At 33.6% G+C, this 15849-nt stretch overlaps 1 protein-coding gene across 1 annotated transcript in view; it reads left to right on the forward strand.

Annotated features, from left to right (window-relative positions):
* sog (chordin short gastrulation) overlaps nt 1-15849 on the forward strand; it is a 157463-nt gene that overhangs the window by 108739 nt on the left and 32875 nt on the right. Inside the window, exons 9-13 of the mRNA XM_090412886.1 lie at nt 42-139; nt 7865-8009; nt 8132-8244; nt 8343-8468; nt 13140-13287. Of these exons, the coding sequence (XP_090269012.1) occupies nt 42-139; nt 7865-8009; nt 8132-8244; nt 8343-8468; nt 13140-13287 (630 nt within the window). The remainder of the gene's footprint in view (nt 1-41; nt 140-7864; nt 8010-8131; nt 8245-8342; nt 8469-13139; nt 13288-15849) is intronic.

Consider the following 15849-nt stretch of genomic DNA (forward strand, 5'->3'; position numbering starts at 1 on the left):
TTCAATGAATTTAAATTGTATTTTATTTGCATGCTAAAAAGATGCGAGAGATGTTCCTGTTATTGTCAGTGTAAGACATGAAGAAGACATTGACCTCCTGATAGCAGAAACCGTTGTGACTTTACCGAAAGTTCATCCAGTAAGTCTTTAGATGCATTTATACAACTGATAATTGCCAGAGTGTTAACTTGATTAAGTCTGATATTAGTTTCACATTAACTTAGCTGACTCTTATAAGCAGTGTGATAAATGATAATCACAGTTGATAATAAATGAGAACGACAGCAGCAAGTATAATTTAGATCATTCATTTGGGGAAGAATAATTAGCAGCACTCAACAGATAACTAACAATTATATAAAATATAAATGTTAGCTATCCAATCAGTTAATTTTCAAGTAGCCATATACCATTTATGTTGACCATTTTTCTTGACTTTTTATCGTTCTGCTGGAGCCCTCTGTTGTCGATGAATGAGATATATGCATTGCCTCATTTAAATAAGCAATTTTCTAACGATTGTATTCTTGATTTAAGTAAATTATAACGCTTTCTATTATAGTCCGAATTTTGTAGATAAGATTATTATTATTATTGCACTAATTAAATTGACATAAATTGCTTAGGTGAACTAAACATAGTAAAAAAACAGCGGTTTTAACACTGTTACAATACTACACCCTTCTTGTTTAAAGATAATACCAAAACTCATGTCCGCTGTAAATTACCATTTTAATTTAACTGATAGGCGGCTGACTAAAAGCGGGATTTTATTAACCCGGGATGAAATGCAAGTTCTCCCAAGTAAAGCACTATAAAGCAATACGTGGTACTGCAAAGGCTAAGCAAAAACAAGAGCACAAACAAAACAACTAGAAAGATCGATTGTGTTATTTATAGTAAAGAGACCGTTGCGTGCTACTGATTTTTGATATCGCTCCCACCCAGTGAAAGGATGGAAACCTATAGTATGTTTGCAACATGGGTGGGTGACAGCACGAGTATTTTTACGACATACTAATGAAGTCTGATGCGCTTTAAGTTTCTTCTTCCTAAGTGGAGGAAAGTAAGGTAGTGAGAACAATTATGACTTTTAATGGCGCGTGTTTTCTTGGCTGATTTGTCTGTTTTAGGGAGAAAGGGGAAAAAAAAGTCCAAATTTTCGGAGGGATAGCCTTCGTATGGGATGCACTGCCTTTCCTTCGATTGAAGCTCTTATAAGTGTTTCTTGCATGCTAACTAAAATATTAATGCTTGCTCGCTGCAATGAAGAAGCGTATGTTAAGACATTTCTAAGGTTAGTTACTGTTAATACTCTCATAAGGAGAACATTTCTTAGGGATTTCGACTGAAGATGAACTATCCCGAGGCAGTTTATTCGAATAGAGGAAATCCTTATTTATTTTACTGTTCCACATAAATAAATAATTTATTCTACACTGTTCCTTATTTATTGCAGTCTTGTTTCCAGGCGGTTGTTAAAGATGCTAAACATTTATGACTTTTGTACAGACGATATTAAAGTGGGCGTTAATTCAGGAGGACACATTTTTAACATAACTTAGCAGGGAGTCCTTTAGTTCAAAAGACTTGTTGTTCGGAGGAACGATTTGCCTTGATTGCTATACAAGATTTGAAAGAAATACCAAGGAGGTCACCATATCTTAGAGTGATGTTACTATGGTACAGTGTATGTGTTTAACATTTTCTTTATACACTTTTTTTCTTTTTGTGGCGGTTACTACTTATTTCCATGAGTATCTCTCTCTCTCTCTCTCTCTCTCTCTCTCTCTCTCTCGCGCGCGCGCGCGCTAACTTTATGTATTGTCGCAAGGATATCAGGTCGCCTTGCTTTGCAGTCTTCCCAACTGTTTCAGAAAACGATGTCATTCATGGCCAGTATGTATATATAAAAAGAATATTTTCCATTGTGTAGCGAAATGCTGATTCGTTTGTAGGCTAACATTAAGGTATTTTAGTTTATAACTTTTCGTTGCTAAAAAATTCGGCACATTTTTAAAATACAGTATTTTAATTGGTGTCTGTGTTAACTGATTTGAAGTCATAACACACACGCACGCACGCGCGCACACACACACACACACACACACACACACACACACACACACACACACACACACACACACACACACACACACACACACACACACACACACACACACACACACACACATCCAGATGTTCTTATGGAAATATCGGGATGTGTATACACTTTTTATTTATTTATAATTAATATTTATTTCTTTGATTCTCTCTCTCTCTCTCTCTTTCTATCGCTAAATTTATGATAGTGATTCATTAGCAGTAACTATTTAAAATAGTGTGAGCCCTTGAGAGTGTATATAAAAGATATTTTCTACTGTGTGGCAAGATGCTGACTTGTTTGGGGACTAACGTTAAGGTATTTTAGTTTGTGATTTTTTTCAATAAATCCGTCATATTTTTTAAAATATTTGAAATAGGTGTCTGTTTTAATTAATTTATAAATCGTTGATTCATAGAAATAAATTTTTAGAAATCACACCTTTTGAAATGTTTGCCTAGAGAACTCCACCCTTTCCCTCTGTAGGCCAAGCCATTCTTAATTGCGAATTGAAAAGTATATACAGTACTTATGGCCCTAACCTAAAGTTTGTTTTGTATTATTACTTCTATTAACTGGATACGAATCGAAGCGAAAGTTAATTCTAATACAGCTGATAGAGGACTAGGTCTAGAAGAGGACCAGGATCTACGTAGTTCGATGCAGTTAGAAGTGCCTTAGATACCCGAAATATAAGACATGATCGTACTGCAATATTAACAAATGGTAGATTTGTTAATATTCTATCAACATTTTTAGGAAAAGGTTGATAAGATGTTAATAATAATGTAAACTTTACTATCTAATACTACCATAATATTCTGTACACCTCTTGAGGTGTAGAGAATATTATGGAATGTCAGAAATTGATGATGATAATAACGAAAATACAGTAATATGTGATATTCTCGAATTAGTTGCCTAAACATTATTATAATCAACTATGTATAAATATCGACATAGGCAATACTCTTTATAAGGCAGTTTGATTCAAGTTGTTTTAAGATTATGCCAAGATATCTAAGGCCAGTGAGCAAGAGTCTTATATCTAATCAACTGCAATATGTTCGTAGCCGGCTTGCTTTTTTTATTCCTAGAGGATGAATGATAATGAAACCCGATTTTCGGCAAGAAAAACTTCCTTATGATAATATCTAGTAACGTTTAATTGTTTAATTAAAAGCACTTAAGGCATTGATTAATGTAGGACTTTGAATCCTTTTTGGACATAAAACCTTCGGATTATAGCCAAAAAAAAAACTATGATTATCGTTTCAAATTGCTTTGTTCAGGAAAACAAAATTATGAAAAGTGTTTCATTAATTAGCTAGTTTAACGAAGTAAACTGTATATTCTCTATGAATTATGCTAAACGACATCAGGATTATTGGAGTCAACTGTGTACAATAAAATACAAATTTTTGTAAGAACTGTTATGATTATCTGCGATAGAGTTATGTTGAGTAGTGGTATATTTTCATAAAATTCGATGCGTGGGGAACGTTATAATCCGTTTTTATTAAACTTCCAGTAGTTTTTGCCTGTGTAGTCTAAATATCTGATTTTGCTTTACGCAATTTTGCAAGATTAGACTATTCCGGTAGAACAGATAACCCATCCAGAACCTCGAGTTACGATTAAAACGAAAAGAAAAATAACTACAGTATATATATATATATATATATATATATATATATAATTCATTCTGGTGTATGCATCAAACTCCTAACATACAGAAGAGCTCATACTGAATTTCTTTATAAAATTCTGAAAATTCATACTAAAATAAATTCAGTAAATTCATTCTAGTGTATGCACCACACTCCTCATACCCAAAAGTTCATACTGGATTTCTTTATAAATTATAAAATGCATAAAATACTAAACCCATGGAGGAATATTTATTAAGATTTTAGAGAAAGAGTTTAGCATTATTCTGAAGATATTTCAGATATGGACAAGTTCAGCATAGATAGCAGAAATAGGGGAATTCTTGATATATTTTTGTAAGGAAAATTAACTAGTTGTAGCAAATTGATTTTGCTACAACTAGTTAATTTTTTCCACTGTTTTCAAAAACAGTATTGATTATATATTAATAAGTAAAATATGGAATACTTCAGAAAGAATTTTAAACCATCGAAGTGCTGAAACGGACTTCGAACACGAACTATTCTAAGTTAAACTTTGACATAAAGGAAATAAAAACTAAAATTCCAAAATCTAACCTTGATAACTTTAAAATCATTCATAACCAAAAACAGTAAGAATAAAAAGTATCTAAATATATAACTAGTTAACAGAATGAAGTAAAGAAAATCTCGAAAGAAATGAAAACAAATGTGATCTATACTGCGAATAACTGCCAAGGACAACTTAATCTAAATAAATTCTGAATAACTAATGAGATTTTGGGACTCTAGGAAAATACAAAATAACTTCAATATTCTTAAATATAATGACAATCAAAGTAGAGCTCATCATAAAAGTTTACAAAATAATATTGACGAACCATGTAAGAAAGTCGACTTACTAGCACATAAAGTAGAAATATGTACTAAAGATGTATTAAATATGGATTAAACATATGCCAAGCATTTATAAAATCTTTTAGAAAACAGTACAAAAAATATGAATGAGCTATAAACGTTTACTAATCACCATGAAAAATAATTTTAATCATATCACTGGCGGGAATAAAACAAGCAGAACATATGATATAACTTTTTTCATGAAGAGAAATCAAATTTTAGGAATATCCCGAAAGATAAAGAAAAGGCAAACAGAAATATTAGAAATACAAATAGGAGTAAATCAAGGAGTTAATCAAATGATCAAATCAAATTATATATATATATATATATAGAGAGAGAGAGGGGGGAGGGAGAATAAATCATCCATCCAACTTCTTGAAACCAAACCTCAGCGACTGATGCTGAAAGAAAACTGCTAGACTTTAAAATGAAATGTCTCCAGAAAATAATAAAACACACGGCGCAGAATTCAAAACAAATTAAAAATAAGACAAGAACTTAAAATATCACAGTCACAACTTCGGTGACATAAGCTGAATGCATCAAATGCTGGGGGATAGATGAAAGGACCACGACCCAAAGGAAGACACGATTAACATGATTACAGACATTACAAACAAGCAGAAACTTTGTAAGCTAAAAGATGTAAATGGCAAATACCATTCGCCTTAATGAGAAGTTCAGCCTATCCTAGTACAGAAGAGAGAAGAAGAATAAGAATTTTGCCACTACAAATGGTCAGACCGAACCCAAAATGGAAATGATTCAACAAATTTCAAATCTGGTCTGATCCTGTGGCTTTCTCTCTTGAGAGGGTTGCAGCTGATCACTATCTCACTATCGGGAGATAGTGACGCAAGGTGGTTTCCCGTTGCCTTCCTTGCCCAATTTCAAACAGAGTTCTTAAATACCAAATTCCATATTAAATCCCACCCGAACTGATATCAAAATAAATAGTGATATCAATTCGGATCGTTTCGTAAAATGTTGCCGATAAAAAGCACTAAATGAAACCGAAATTAAATTACGTCTATCTGAATTTCGAAATTTCATTAAATTCCAGCCAGCCAGAGAAAATATTGGAATATGTTATTTTCCATATTTTCCCCTTTGCGCCATTACGAAGTCCTGCTGAAACAAAATTTGGAATGGCTCGACAAATTTTTGTAGATATTCCATCTAGCAAAGTCGAGTAAAATCAGTAAAGCTAGAGTCCCAGAAGAACTTGGGTACAATGGGGAGAGACAAAACAACTCATAAGTTCTTGTGTATTTTTGGAAACATATATAAAAAAAAAACTTTCAAGGAATCTCGAACCTAAGATATACAACAACCAAAATTGAACACGTTTACACACGAAACAGTTTCAAATTTTTCCGAGTTGAATTTCCGGTTGGTCATATTTCTTGACAATTATTCGTGTTCGAGAATTATCATGATGTTTGTGACAAATATAAGATATATAATATCTCTATTCGGCAAGGGCGTCAAAAATTTATAAACTGGTCAACTCTGTTTTGACATGTGTAATCTATGCCTTAAATTTCGTTTTACATAATTTTGAAACTACAGATGATCCCACTTAAACTCAAATTTAAACGGCTGAATCCATCTAGATGAATTATTAGCAACATTTGGAATCATCGAATCATTCTAACAACAAAAAATATATCACTGAAAGATAAGTTGAAGCACACGGACATCTTTTTATTTATGTGGATCCTGACCTCCAGTATAATTTCGAACATTATTATTCTTCAATTTGTCTTATCGAAATAAAAATCAGGATGCCTAGACAAAATTTTGTAATGATACAAATAACAAACGAATCCGTCAAATAAATTATCAAATCAATGAATAAATCGTTCTTGAAATACATAAACTCGTTCAACCATGGGCCTCGGAATAATCTGAGCAACTTACGAAGTTTTTCTTATAATACTTGGTAAGCGTACCAAGCTTATAAAGTATTATGCTTCAAATGAATCTGAGTTTATGTGATACTAAGTACATCATGTTTCCTTCTTGTAATGAAGTATTATTGCCAGAAGTGACTTCTTTTTTTTTCCAGTAAAATGCTACAGACCAGCTTGGCCAAGAGGATGGCATATCGAATCTCCAATTAACAGGCTATAGGTTTTTCATCTTTCATGCTTGTAAATATGAAAGATGAATTTCGTAACCTATTGTGAGATAACCATCACACTTACCAGAGACTGAACTATCTTGAAAAAGTTCCATACTGATCTGTGGATCTAGTGTTTCAAAAATCCAATCGAAGCCCCACCCACACACCTAGTTAATGTAGACAGGCTTACAATCTTTGAATCTTTCGTGTATGGGAATCAAATTAAAAAAGAGCAAAACTGTGCCATAAACTCGTATATTCCGTTAATATTTTCTCGCGTTCCATTACAAAATTAATTTAGCTATTCGAGTTTAAAGGTGTTGCACATGGTAACCGCAATTAATTCTATTAAACGTTGATGCATGGAACTCATAGAATGCTACATAATTTAATACATATTGTGCACGAAAAAAATTCTGCAAGTGAGTGCTTCGCACATCTCGAAACTAAAACTCCTCTACTCCGGCAAATACCTCGCCGCAGAAAACTGCAAACAAAACAGCAATCACAGGAGCACAGTTCTAACTAGGATTTTTAACCGCGTGTTAGAGTGCTGATTTGCTTGTCTACTGTTGTGATTCGTCCTTAATAAAATAATAATCCGCAGTATTTACAGACCCCTAAAGGCCCACGACCTATCTAAGATTCAAACTCAGGTCTTTCCAACCCAAGGGCTCCGTAAACACTGATTCAGTTATAGAAGCTCGTTTATCCCTAATTACAATTTTTACTGATGTAGTAATTGTTTAAGTTTTTCACATTTACAAACATAACTCTATTATTGCTTATTTAGATGGGAGATGAATTTCAGCGGCCAGTGTGAGAACACCGCCCTGCTTATTGGACCAAATAAAGCAGGGCTTCCGGATAATGTAAAAAAATAAATAAAAGTACGGAAAAAAATGCATACATAAAAGTAATAAAAATAGAAAAGTTCGTAGCCCAACTATGGTACTTAAGTATTATATGTTTACAACTTCACATGGCTTCACACAAAAATAAAATATTTAATAGAATAATTTCCAATCAAATTAATGAATTATAAACTCTTTGTTATCTGATATTATCGAAGGAATGCAAACAATTATTTGTATTTAGGACTATAACAGCGTGAGTGCTAAGCTTGATCTGAGTCTTGAGAACCAGGAGCAACTAGCTAAAGGGAAGTTCAAGCTTCGAGTTAGTTCAAAAGATGGTAGCCGTTATCTTACTGGTTCAATCATGCCAAAACCTACTTGCAATGGTAAGGAACAGTTTCACTAATAACACAAATAATAATAATAATAATATTGAAAACCTTCAGTACAATACCTATGACACGTGCAGCGTAGCGATGTTGTAGTAATGTTTTCATATGCGGCTCAGTGTTTCAGGCAGTTGTAACAGCAGAAGAAGTTCCTGATCTGGAATATACAAAACCAGGTGTCACTGGATTTGTCTTACTCACAGTTGGAGAGGATGGATCTATTCAGTACAAAGTAAGTAAACGTGCAATAAAACACTGTTGTTTGTAACCTTTTCATTTTTTTTTCCATTCTGTAAAGCCAATTTTACACACAAATGCCATTACTTACAGCTGCACACAGCGGACACGAATAATGAACCATCTACAATAGCACTGGAGAAGAACGTGGAGACCGTTAGTGGTGCCGATGTTCGTCGCCTGGTCGAAGTTCCCTATCCACCGTTCACTAGCAGCTGGGTAAATAAACTGTTTCATTTTTTTCGGAGGGGGGGGTTTAAATGTTAAAAACGATTTTGTTATAGACAGATTCGTTATCATCAAGTTAACTGCTAAATTAATGTAATCAATTTAATTTTCTCATAGCAGGGTTTTGGAATTGATTTTTATTAAATTTCAGTTCGCATTACTTCAGGTGTTTTGATTTACAAGTAAATATTAAGAGCAGATTTACTATTTCTTTCTAAATTATAAAAAATAAACGTTGAAAATTTAAGTTTGGTCTACCAATTACTGAAAAGAAAGAAAAACATAATTTCTTCTTGTTTTTCATTTTTAACTTTATGAGTGATGTTTCTGTTCCTTCCCATCTCCTGTTTTCTCTCTCCACGTAATGATCGGTGACTCTTTGTGCATTCATTTCCTTTATTAATATCATAAGACAGATATAATATTAAGAAACGTGTATCCAATATTATTATCGCTTTCTGTCATGTTTACATTATTGCTATTGCATGACATATCCATGGAGTCCTAAAACTTAACTTGGGTAGTCACTCTGCTTGGTAAATAGTACTTTTCTCTGCTAACCGCAAGTGTTCTTTGGTCGATTTTTGGAATGGAAAAACCTGAATTTCTGGAAGAAAAAACGACAGGACATGAGCTCTATTTGAGCTCATGTCCTGTCGTTCTTCCAATAGCGATATAAAGATCCGTCTAATTCACGAGTGCCCAATAGCACTTTTAAGTTTGCAAATAAATTGGCCATTGTTTGTTGCATTCCTCACTCTTCTCAAGAAAAGGATTCATATGAAGGTTTGAAATCGGGAGAGAACTGAGTAATGCAACATGTGAGTGATAACTACTGCATCATATAAATAGTTGTATGGCAGGGGGGGGAGAAGAAATGCTGATGTGAACTTGCAGGTTGTAATTAATGTATACCAAGCAACAAGATAAACTTTAACAGAAGCATTTTGCTCATATAATAAAATGAATGTTGCTACACGATTTTCAGTGGTATGCATATTGGTATATGAAGATGTTTAATAATGACCATACTAGAATGGAGATATCAGCGCCATCTACTGATTAATTGTATATTAAAATATGAACATAAAATGAGAAAATTGTTTGGAGAGCTACTCCTCATCAGTCTGTAAATACGTGATGAAACATATAATCAAGAAACCTAAATTAATTTTCGTTTATTATTATTTTATTTATTTATTTATTTGCCTAACGCCTTGCACTACGTGACAATACACATGTCTATACTTCGTATGGCTTTTGGTTCTCATGGTGACGCTACCCAAGCAGTGTATATATTGAGGTAATAACGCACTCTAAATCAAAACCCTCTTCCTGGTGTCACGTTTGTTATGATAAGCACTCGCGAATGTGAACGGAATTTCTACCTCCGCTTTTGGCGTGCAGTAGAGTGCGTGTTTACCAAGGTCAAAGACCCGACTACTACCTCAGCAATTTCACACATGATGTCAGTCTGGCGTGTTCCGAGCGACAATGTCTCCGTTTTTATTCCCGTCGATGGAGACGCTGTTTAGAACACCCCGATGTTGTTGGAAGCTGCGAATCCTTGAAATGTTTGTTTGTTTATTTGTCCTCCCTCTAGACAGATGGCGCTCCGCTGGACCAGTTCCTCGGTGCATTACCGTCAAGTGGAGCATGTTAACAGGCTGCCGTTGGCTGCGTGTAGTCACCGATGGCCCACATATATCATCAGACGCTGGTTTTGCAACAACGTGCTCCGTGCCCTCTGAGGCTGTCGCGGGTAATTGTGCTCCGTCTGCCTATCCCGGCCACCCAGCCACACACTCTTGGCTCAGTTCCGTGTCTTAGCCAACAGCCATCATAATATATTATCCGACTATTGAGAGTCCTGAATGCTATGGTGACAACTGTAGCAGACAAAATCTTAACAATGAGCTTAATGCTGCTGATGACTTCTTCAACAGTCTCGCTGGAAAATATCTAATTCCTTTCGCTGGAGAAAGGAATTAGAAATATAAGAACAGACTGGAAATACAACTAGAAAGTTATATTATTCATAATAAACCCACCATAAAAGTCTCCCCAGAAAGTTAATTTCACACTCTTGAATTAACTCGATAAAGAAAAAAATATTCTGTTGTTAATTTGTTCGATAATGTCTTCGCTTATTTTGATATCTACTACTGTTTCCCTGAGAAAAGCTGGCTTTCTTCACGAACTGCTATGATAACATCTTCGAGCAGTTAATAGTTTTCAACTCAAATCCTTTAAAAAGTATTATTATTAATTAACTATTAAAATGTAATACCGTGAATTTTAATGGTTCTGATGTGATCAGATGGTAATATAATTACCAACCTAATACATTGGATTAATTGGATAATTGGTTAATTGGATACGACAACCGGAAATATTGTGAGCAGTGGACGTTTCGGCCATGTTGCAATGAAATACACAAATATAGACCAGCAAATCAAAGCTGTCACTACTTTTGAATTTTTCAATGCAGTCCTCTGTCATAGTTAAATGCTTATTTATGATAAATTTATACAAAATCCAAAGTTACCATATTTCTATGTAAATTCGTTATCAGCGTTATCGTGAAGCATTGCTTTAAACCTCACTAATTCGAAATAAGTGAAAAGGACAGTCTGAATAAATGATGGGTTCGAATTATAGAACATAGTTATATATAAATATTTTCGAGATAAAGTCAATAAAAACAATATTATTCGCAATGCAGCATATGTATATTATCTTAGATGGTATTAGGATATAAATATGACAAAAAGAAAAAACATTTCTATGAAATGCTCGTCCTCAAATCAAAATTAAATAAAAATATGTATTATAAAATATGTGTTTTTAATATCGTAAAACATGTATTTTTGATTCGATACACCAAACAGAACTTCCGTATCAGTCTGTCTAAAATCGTTCTTTTTCCTTGACTGGATTGTTAATTTCAATTTTTAAACATTGTAAAAAAAAAAAAAATACATCAGATAATGAATAAAAGTTCAAAAATTGAAAGGCACTGTTACTCAGCAGAAGTCTATCTGCCAACTGAAGGATAAGAAGAAGGGAAATGAACATTATGCCTGTATGCTCATGTGAATTCACGCATTGGTCTGGTTTCAAAAGTAAGGCTATAGCACAGATTTTTATAATATTAATTTTTGATGGACGTATTCTTATTGAAATGAAAAGGTGTATTGGTTTTAATACAAATTAAATACTGTATATTTACCTAAACTTACCTAAACCAATAGGAAGAAGAACAATGTATTCCAGGTCTTGTTCAGAAAAAATCTACCATCTGCATAAATAAAATTTGATCCCAAGCGCGGGTTTTTCATCCATAATAAACAAGCAGTCATAGTTCACACACACACACACACACACACGATTAACAGATATAATATAATCGATGGCTTTACAGTCTTAGTTGCTTCTGCTGAAGTTACAACCAACCAACCCAAAAAGTTTTAAACTTCGCGTAAATAAAATGCATTGAAATGCAAATAAAGAAAATCGAATTATGAAGGATCAGATTAGACGTTTGACTGTCAACAATTTTGGAAAACAAAGCAACCTGTGTTATATTTATAATAATTTCGATATTATTTTTAAGTAGTCAAGACTGGATCATCCTTGTTGCATTGGAAAGAATGATATCCGCTATCTTTTTTTCTTCTTCTTCTTCTGTGGAACAACTAGAAAATCTGGCTAGATAAAGAGAGAAATCGAAAAACATAGAATACACTTTATTTACTTTTATAAAGAAAGCCTTCCAGGTGGATGGCTTTGCTTATAAAAATAAATGAAGCGTACCACGCGGAAGGCTTGTTTATAAAAATAAATAAACCCTTCACCCTGATATACTGCTTTCTCCATTTGTACACAATGTAGGACAGGTACGCTACAATTCAGGGGCTTCTTTGAATCACAGATGTAACAGCCATTGATTTTGTTCATTTATGTATATTTTTTCAAATGATTGCTTTCGCTCTTTTTTATAATGATTCAAAAAAGGTACCCACAAATAAAATATTTGCTGTACTTAAAGTATGAAATGGTAGGCCGGAAGAACAGTTATTTAGTGTTTAAATCAAGCATAATAGATCAGAGATGAAAATCCAAAAAAAAAGAGGAAAATGTGAGTTATTTTCTACTAGTTTTTTTTTCGCATGTTTAAACCAATTTAGTTCTGAAGAGTGAAATGATGTGAAGCTGAGATTGTTTATAAAAGATGTCGAGCTATCCAGTCAACAAGGAAAAGAGGAAAAAACTAAAAAGCAGCAATTTATCAAAAGTATTTTTTACGTGGACTTATCGCTAACTTCCGTTTCTCACGAACGCGGACACACAGAACAGCATTAGTCACTAATAATGTAGCATCCGCTTGTAGTGGTTTTGGGCAACGCATGGTCTCGACTTCGGGGGGGGGGGGCTAGCTTCTACCATCATCGCATGTCACATCTGTCAGTGGCGCAGCTCTTCCGCAACTATTTATGGCTTTTAGAACGCCAGTGAGGCGTCTGAGAAAAGTCCTGTGTGAAGTGACACGGACGACGTTTACTTTTTAGTAACGAGTCAGAAACATGGCTTGGAAAATGACCACCAAGCTGTGGAATAGGCTATCTTACGAGATGTTCTAATTCGTAATTCTTTTGTTAGGCTAACGGGACGTTCCAGAGAACCGGCGTCCAGGAGATGGAAATGCTGATGACGGATGACTTGATGGTCAGCGTGGCGACATCGAAACAGCGTGGGGAGTTCCGTGGACGAATCCGTCAACGCTTGTATACGGAGGCAGTACTAAATGGTAAGTGTCGCCATCAACAGAACCCCTTTCCAAATTTAGATTTCGGGTCAATGACCCCGGGGATGGTAGCAATTGCTGGTACGGAATTTCGGCGGTTGACGGAAAAGTCAAGTTTTATGGTGTACGTTTTCTTTACGTAGTGTAGGTTCCTTATTTGGGGATATGTGCGTGCTGGGTTCTTAACTGAACTTCAGACCGCTCAGGAAGAGAAAAAAAAAAGTTGTGTACTCTCTGACATTTGTAATCGCCATTTTTCTTAATGGCTAGAAAGATGTTTGACAGAGATTAAACAAGCGCGTGAAAACACCAATAAAATCTTTTATAGCTCACAGTAAGACCGCAGAACTTCACTTTTAATTACGTCATTTTCAAACTTTATATTTTTTCATGGATTATTTAAAAAGATATTAAGTTTTATATTATTATAACTGTTTGCATTACCAACTTTAGTTACTACAACCGATAAAATATATCGGTATTAAGGGTTCACGTTTGATATATTCGTCTGGGAAGTTCTGATAAACACCTAAAACAAAAATAAGTTAAAGCAACTGACATAACCACAAGAATGAACGTTCCTTTAATATAATTTTGTTCTAGGTGTTTATCAGAACTTTCCAGCCCCCTCCCCTCGTATTACATTAAAAAATGCGTTAAGAGAAAATGGGAAATTACTGAAATTATTCTTTAACTACTCTAATAGAGCATCACATCATTAATAAAATACGTTACTCATAACCTGGCCTCAAATCCAGTTTACTGTTAATAAGCCTTTTTTTGTAAATGATTATTAGTGTGAAAGATTAATTACTCTTTTAGTTTTTGCAAACAGAAAAGATAACTTATCGACACACTCTTATAGAGTAGCGACAGCTGAGGAAAGAATAGTTTCTTGGCCGAATAGTGTATCACAGTGTTTATTATGAAACGAGTTTGTCTGGTGTAACTAACTTGCTTAAATTGAGAAATAAAGAATAGAATTAAAACAACAACAATAATAAAAAAAACTTTGTTAAACGTACTCGAATTTCAAACAATGACACATTTTACTTTTATGTTTCAAATGTGGTGTATAGAATGCGATCGATTAAATGGCATTTCACAATCTTCTACTTCCTAAACAAATAATCATTATGCTTCAACGGACAAAACGTTCAGTTTTTATGACTTCTCTCAGTATTAATTCCTAAGAGAAATCAATTACATATTTTATTAATCTGCCACTTTGCTTTAAGAATTATTCACAAATACTACCGAAGAAATATTTTAAAAAATATTACCTCGGTAGAAACCGAACGAAATTCTAAAAATTTGCACTGCATTTTCGCTAAAATAATACCAAAATGACAAAACTATTTGATTTTTGGCAATTAGTTTAAAGAGTAGAAAAACGTATCGTTAAAGATTACATAGGAATCACAGAATCTACTTGGTTTCATGAAGAAAAAAAAAAGTAGCGTTTTAATTAACCATGGAAAGTATGTTTTGTGTAACAATCACGTATTGCTTCGCTTCACACGTTTTCTTCTTAAATATAAAAAAATAAAAGTTTATTCCTACGCAATTTAGAAAAGAAAAAAATAAATTTTTAAAAATTTATAAATTATTAAAGTAAAGAGTCAAAGGCTCCATTCTGGCAACAGTAAATAAATTATGTGAGGCCAGTGAAACTTAAATGAACCAATAAAAGGCGAACATTAAGTCTCATGGGCTTAGTTCACGTATTTTAAGTACTACAAACCAAAGGTGACTCCCATGCGGGAGGTCATTTAAGCTCTTAAGAAAATTTAATCTAGCTAAAAAATCAAAAATGGGCATATAAGTGTCCTTCGCATTGTTTAATTTATATTTTTATGCGGATTTCATTTATTTAGATTTTTATTACTGAAATAGTATTGTAATCGCCTATTTGGCCACAAATAATTTTTGAATCATTCTGCCAAAAGTGTGATTTGGTCAAGAATTCATTATGCCCAGGGATAGACTAATCGCCCACTCGTCAGTGGCAGGTAGACTGTGACAGTTAGCGATTAGGCAAAATAAAATACTTTTATTTAATAAAAAAAAAAAGCTTTCTAAACAAATTCTTCTTTTAACTTTAAGAAACAGAAGAATATGCGTAATTATAAGGGTCATTCTAGTAACATAAATTAATATAACAAATTATATTTTCTAAAAAATCAAAATTATTTTTATTGTTCTTCCTATTCTTATTATTTATTGACTTCTTGCAAAAGTCCTCACACAAATGAAATTTTCTCCAAACGATACAACACCAGTGATACTTTAAAAAGCGCTCCAACGACATATCATTAAAAAATGTTGAGGATGGGGGAGGTGGGTCTTGGGCGAGTACACGTTTTTCGTGGCGGGTAGGATTTTGAATAATTTGTCAACCCCTGATTATGCCAAAAGTAAAGTTGTAAAATTGGTATCATGGTGTGGGACTGTTTTCATGTAATTGGTCTTGATCCATTAGTTATGGATATTTCATAGCCATTCATTAATAAGATTTGCCTCTTAAATTTTTTGAGCTTCTTTATATAAACTAATTTTCAAAAA

Source organism: Typopeltis vanoorti, chromosome 2 (genome assembly GCF_054136105.1).
Source record: "Typopeltis vanoorti isolate ZY-2024b chromosome 2, IOZ_Tvanoo_1.0, whole genome shotgun sequence".
NCBI classification, from domain to species: Eukaryota; Metazoa; Arthropoda; class Arachnida; order Uropygi; family Thelyphonidae; genus Typopeltis; species Typopeltis vanoorti.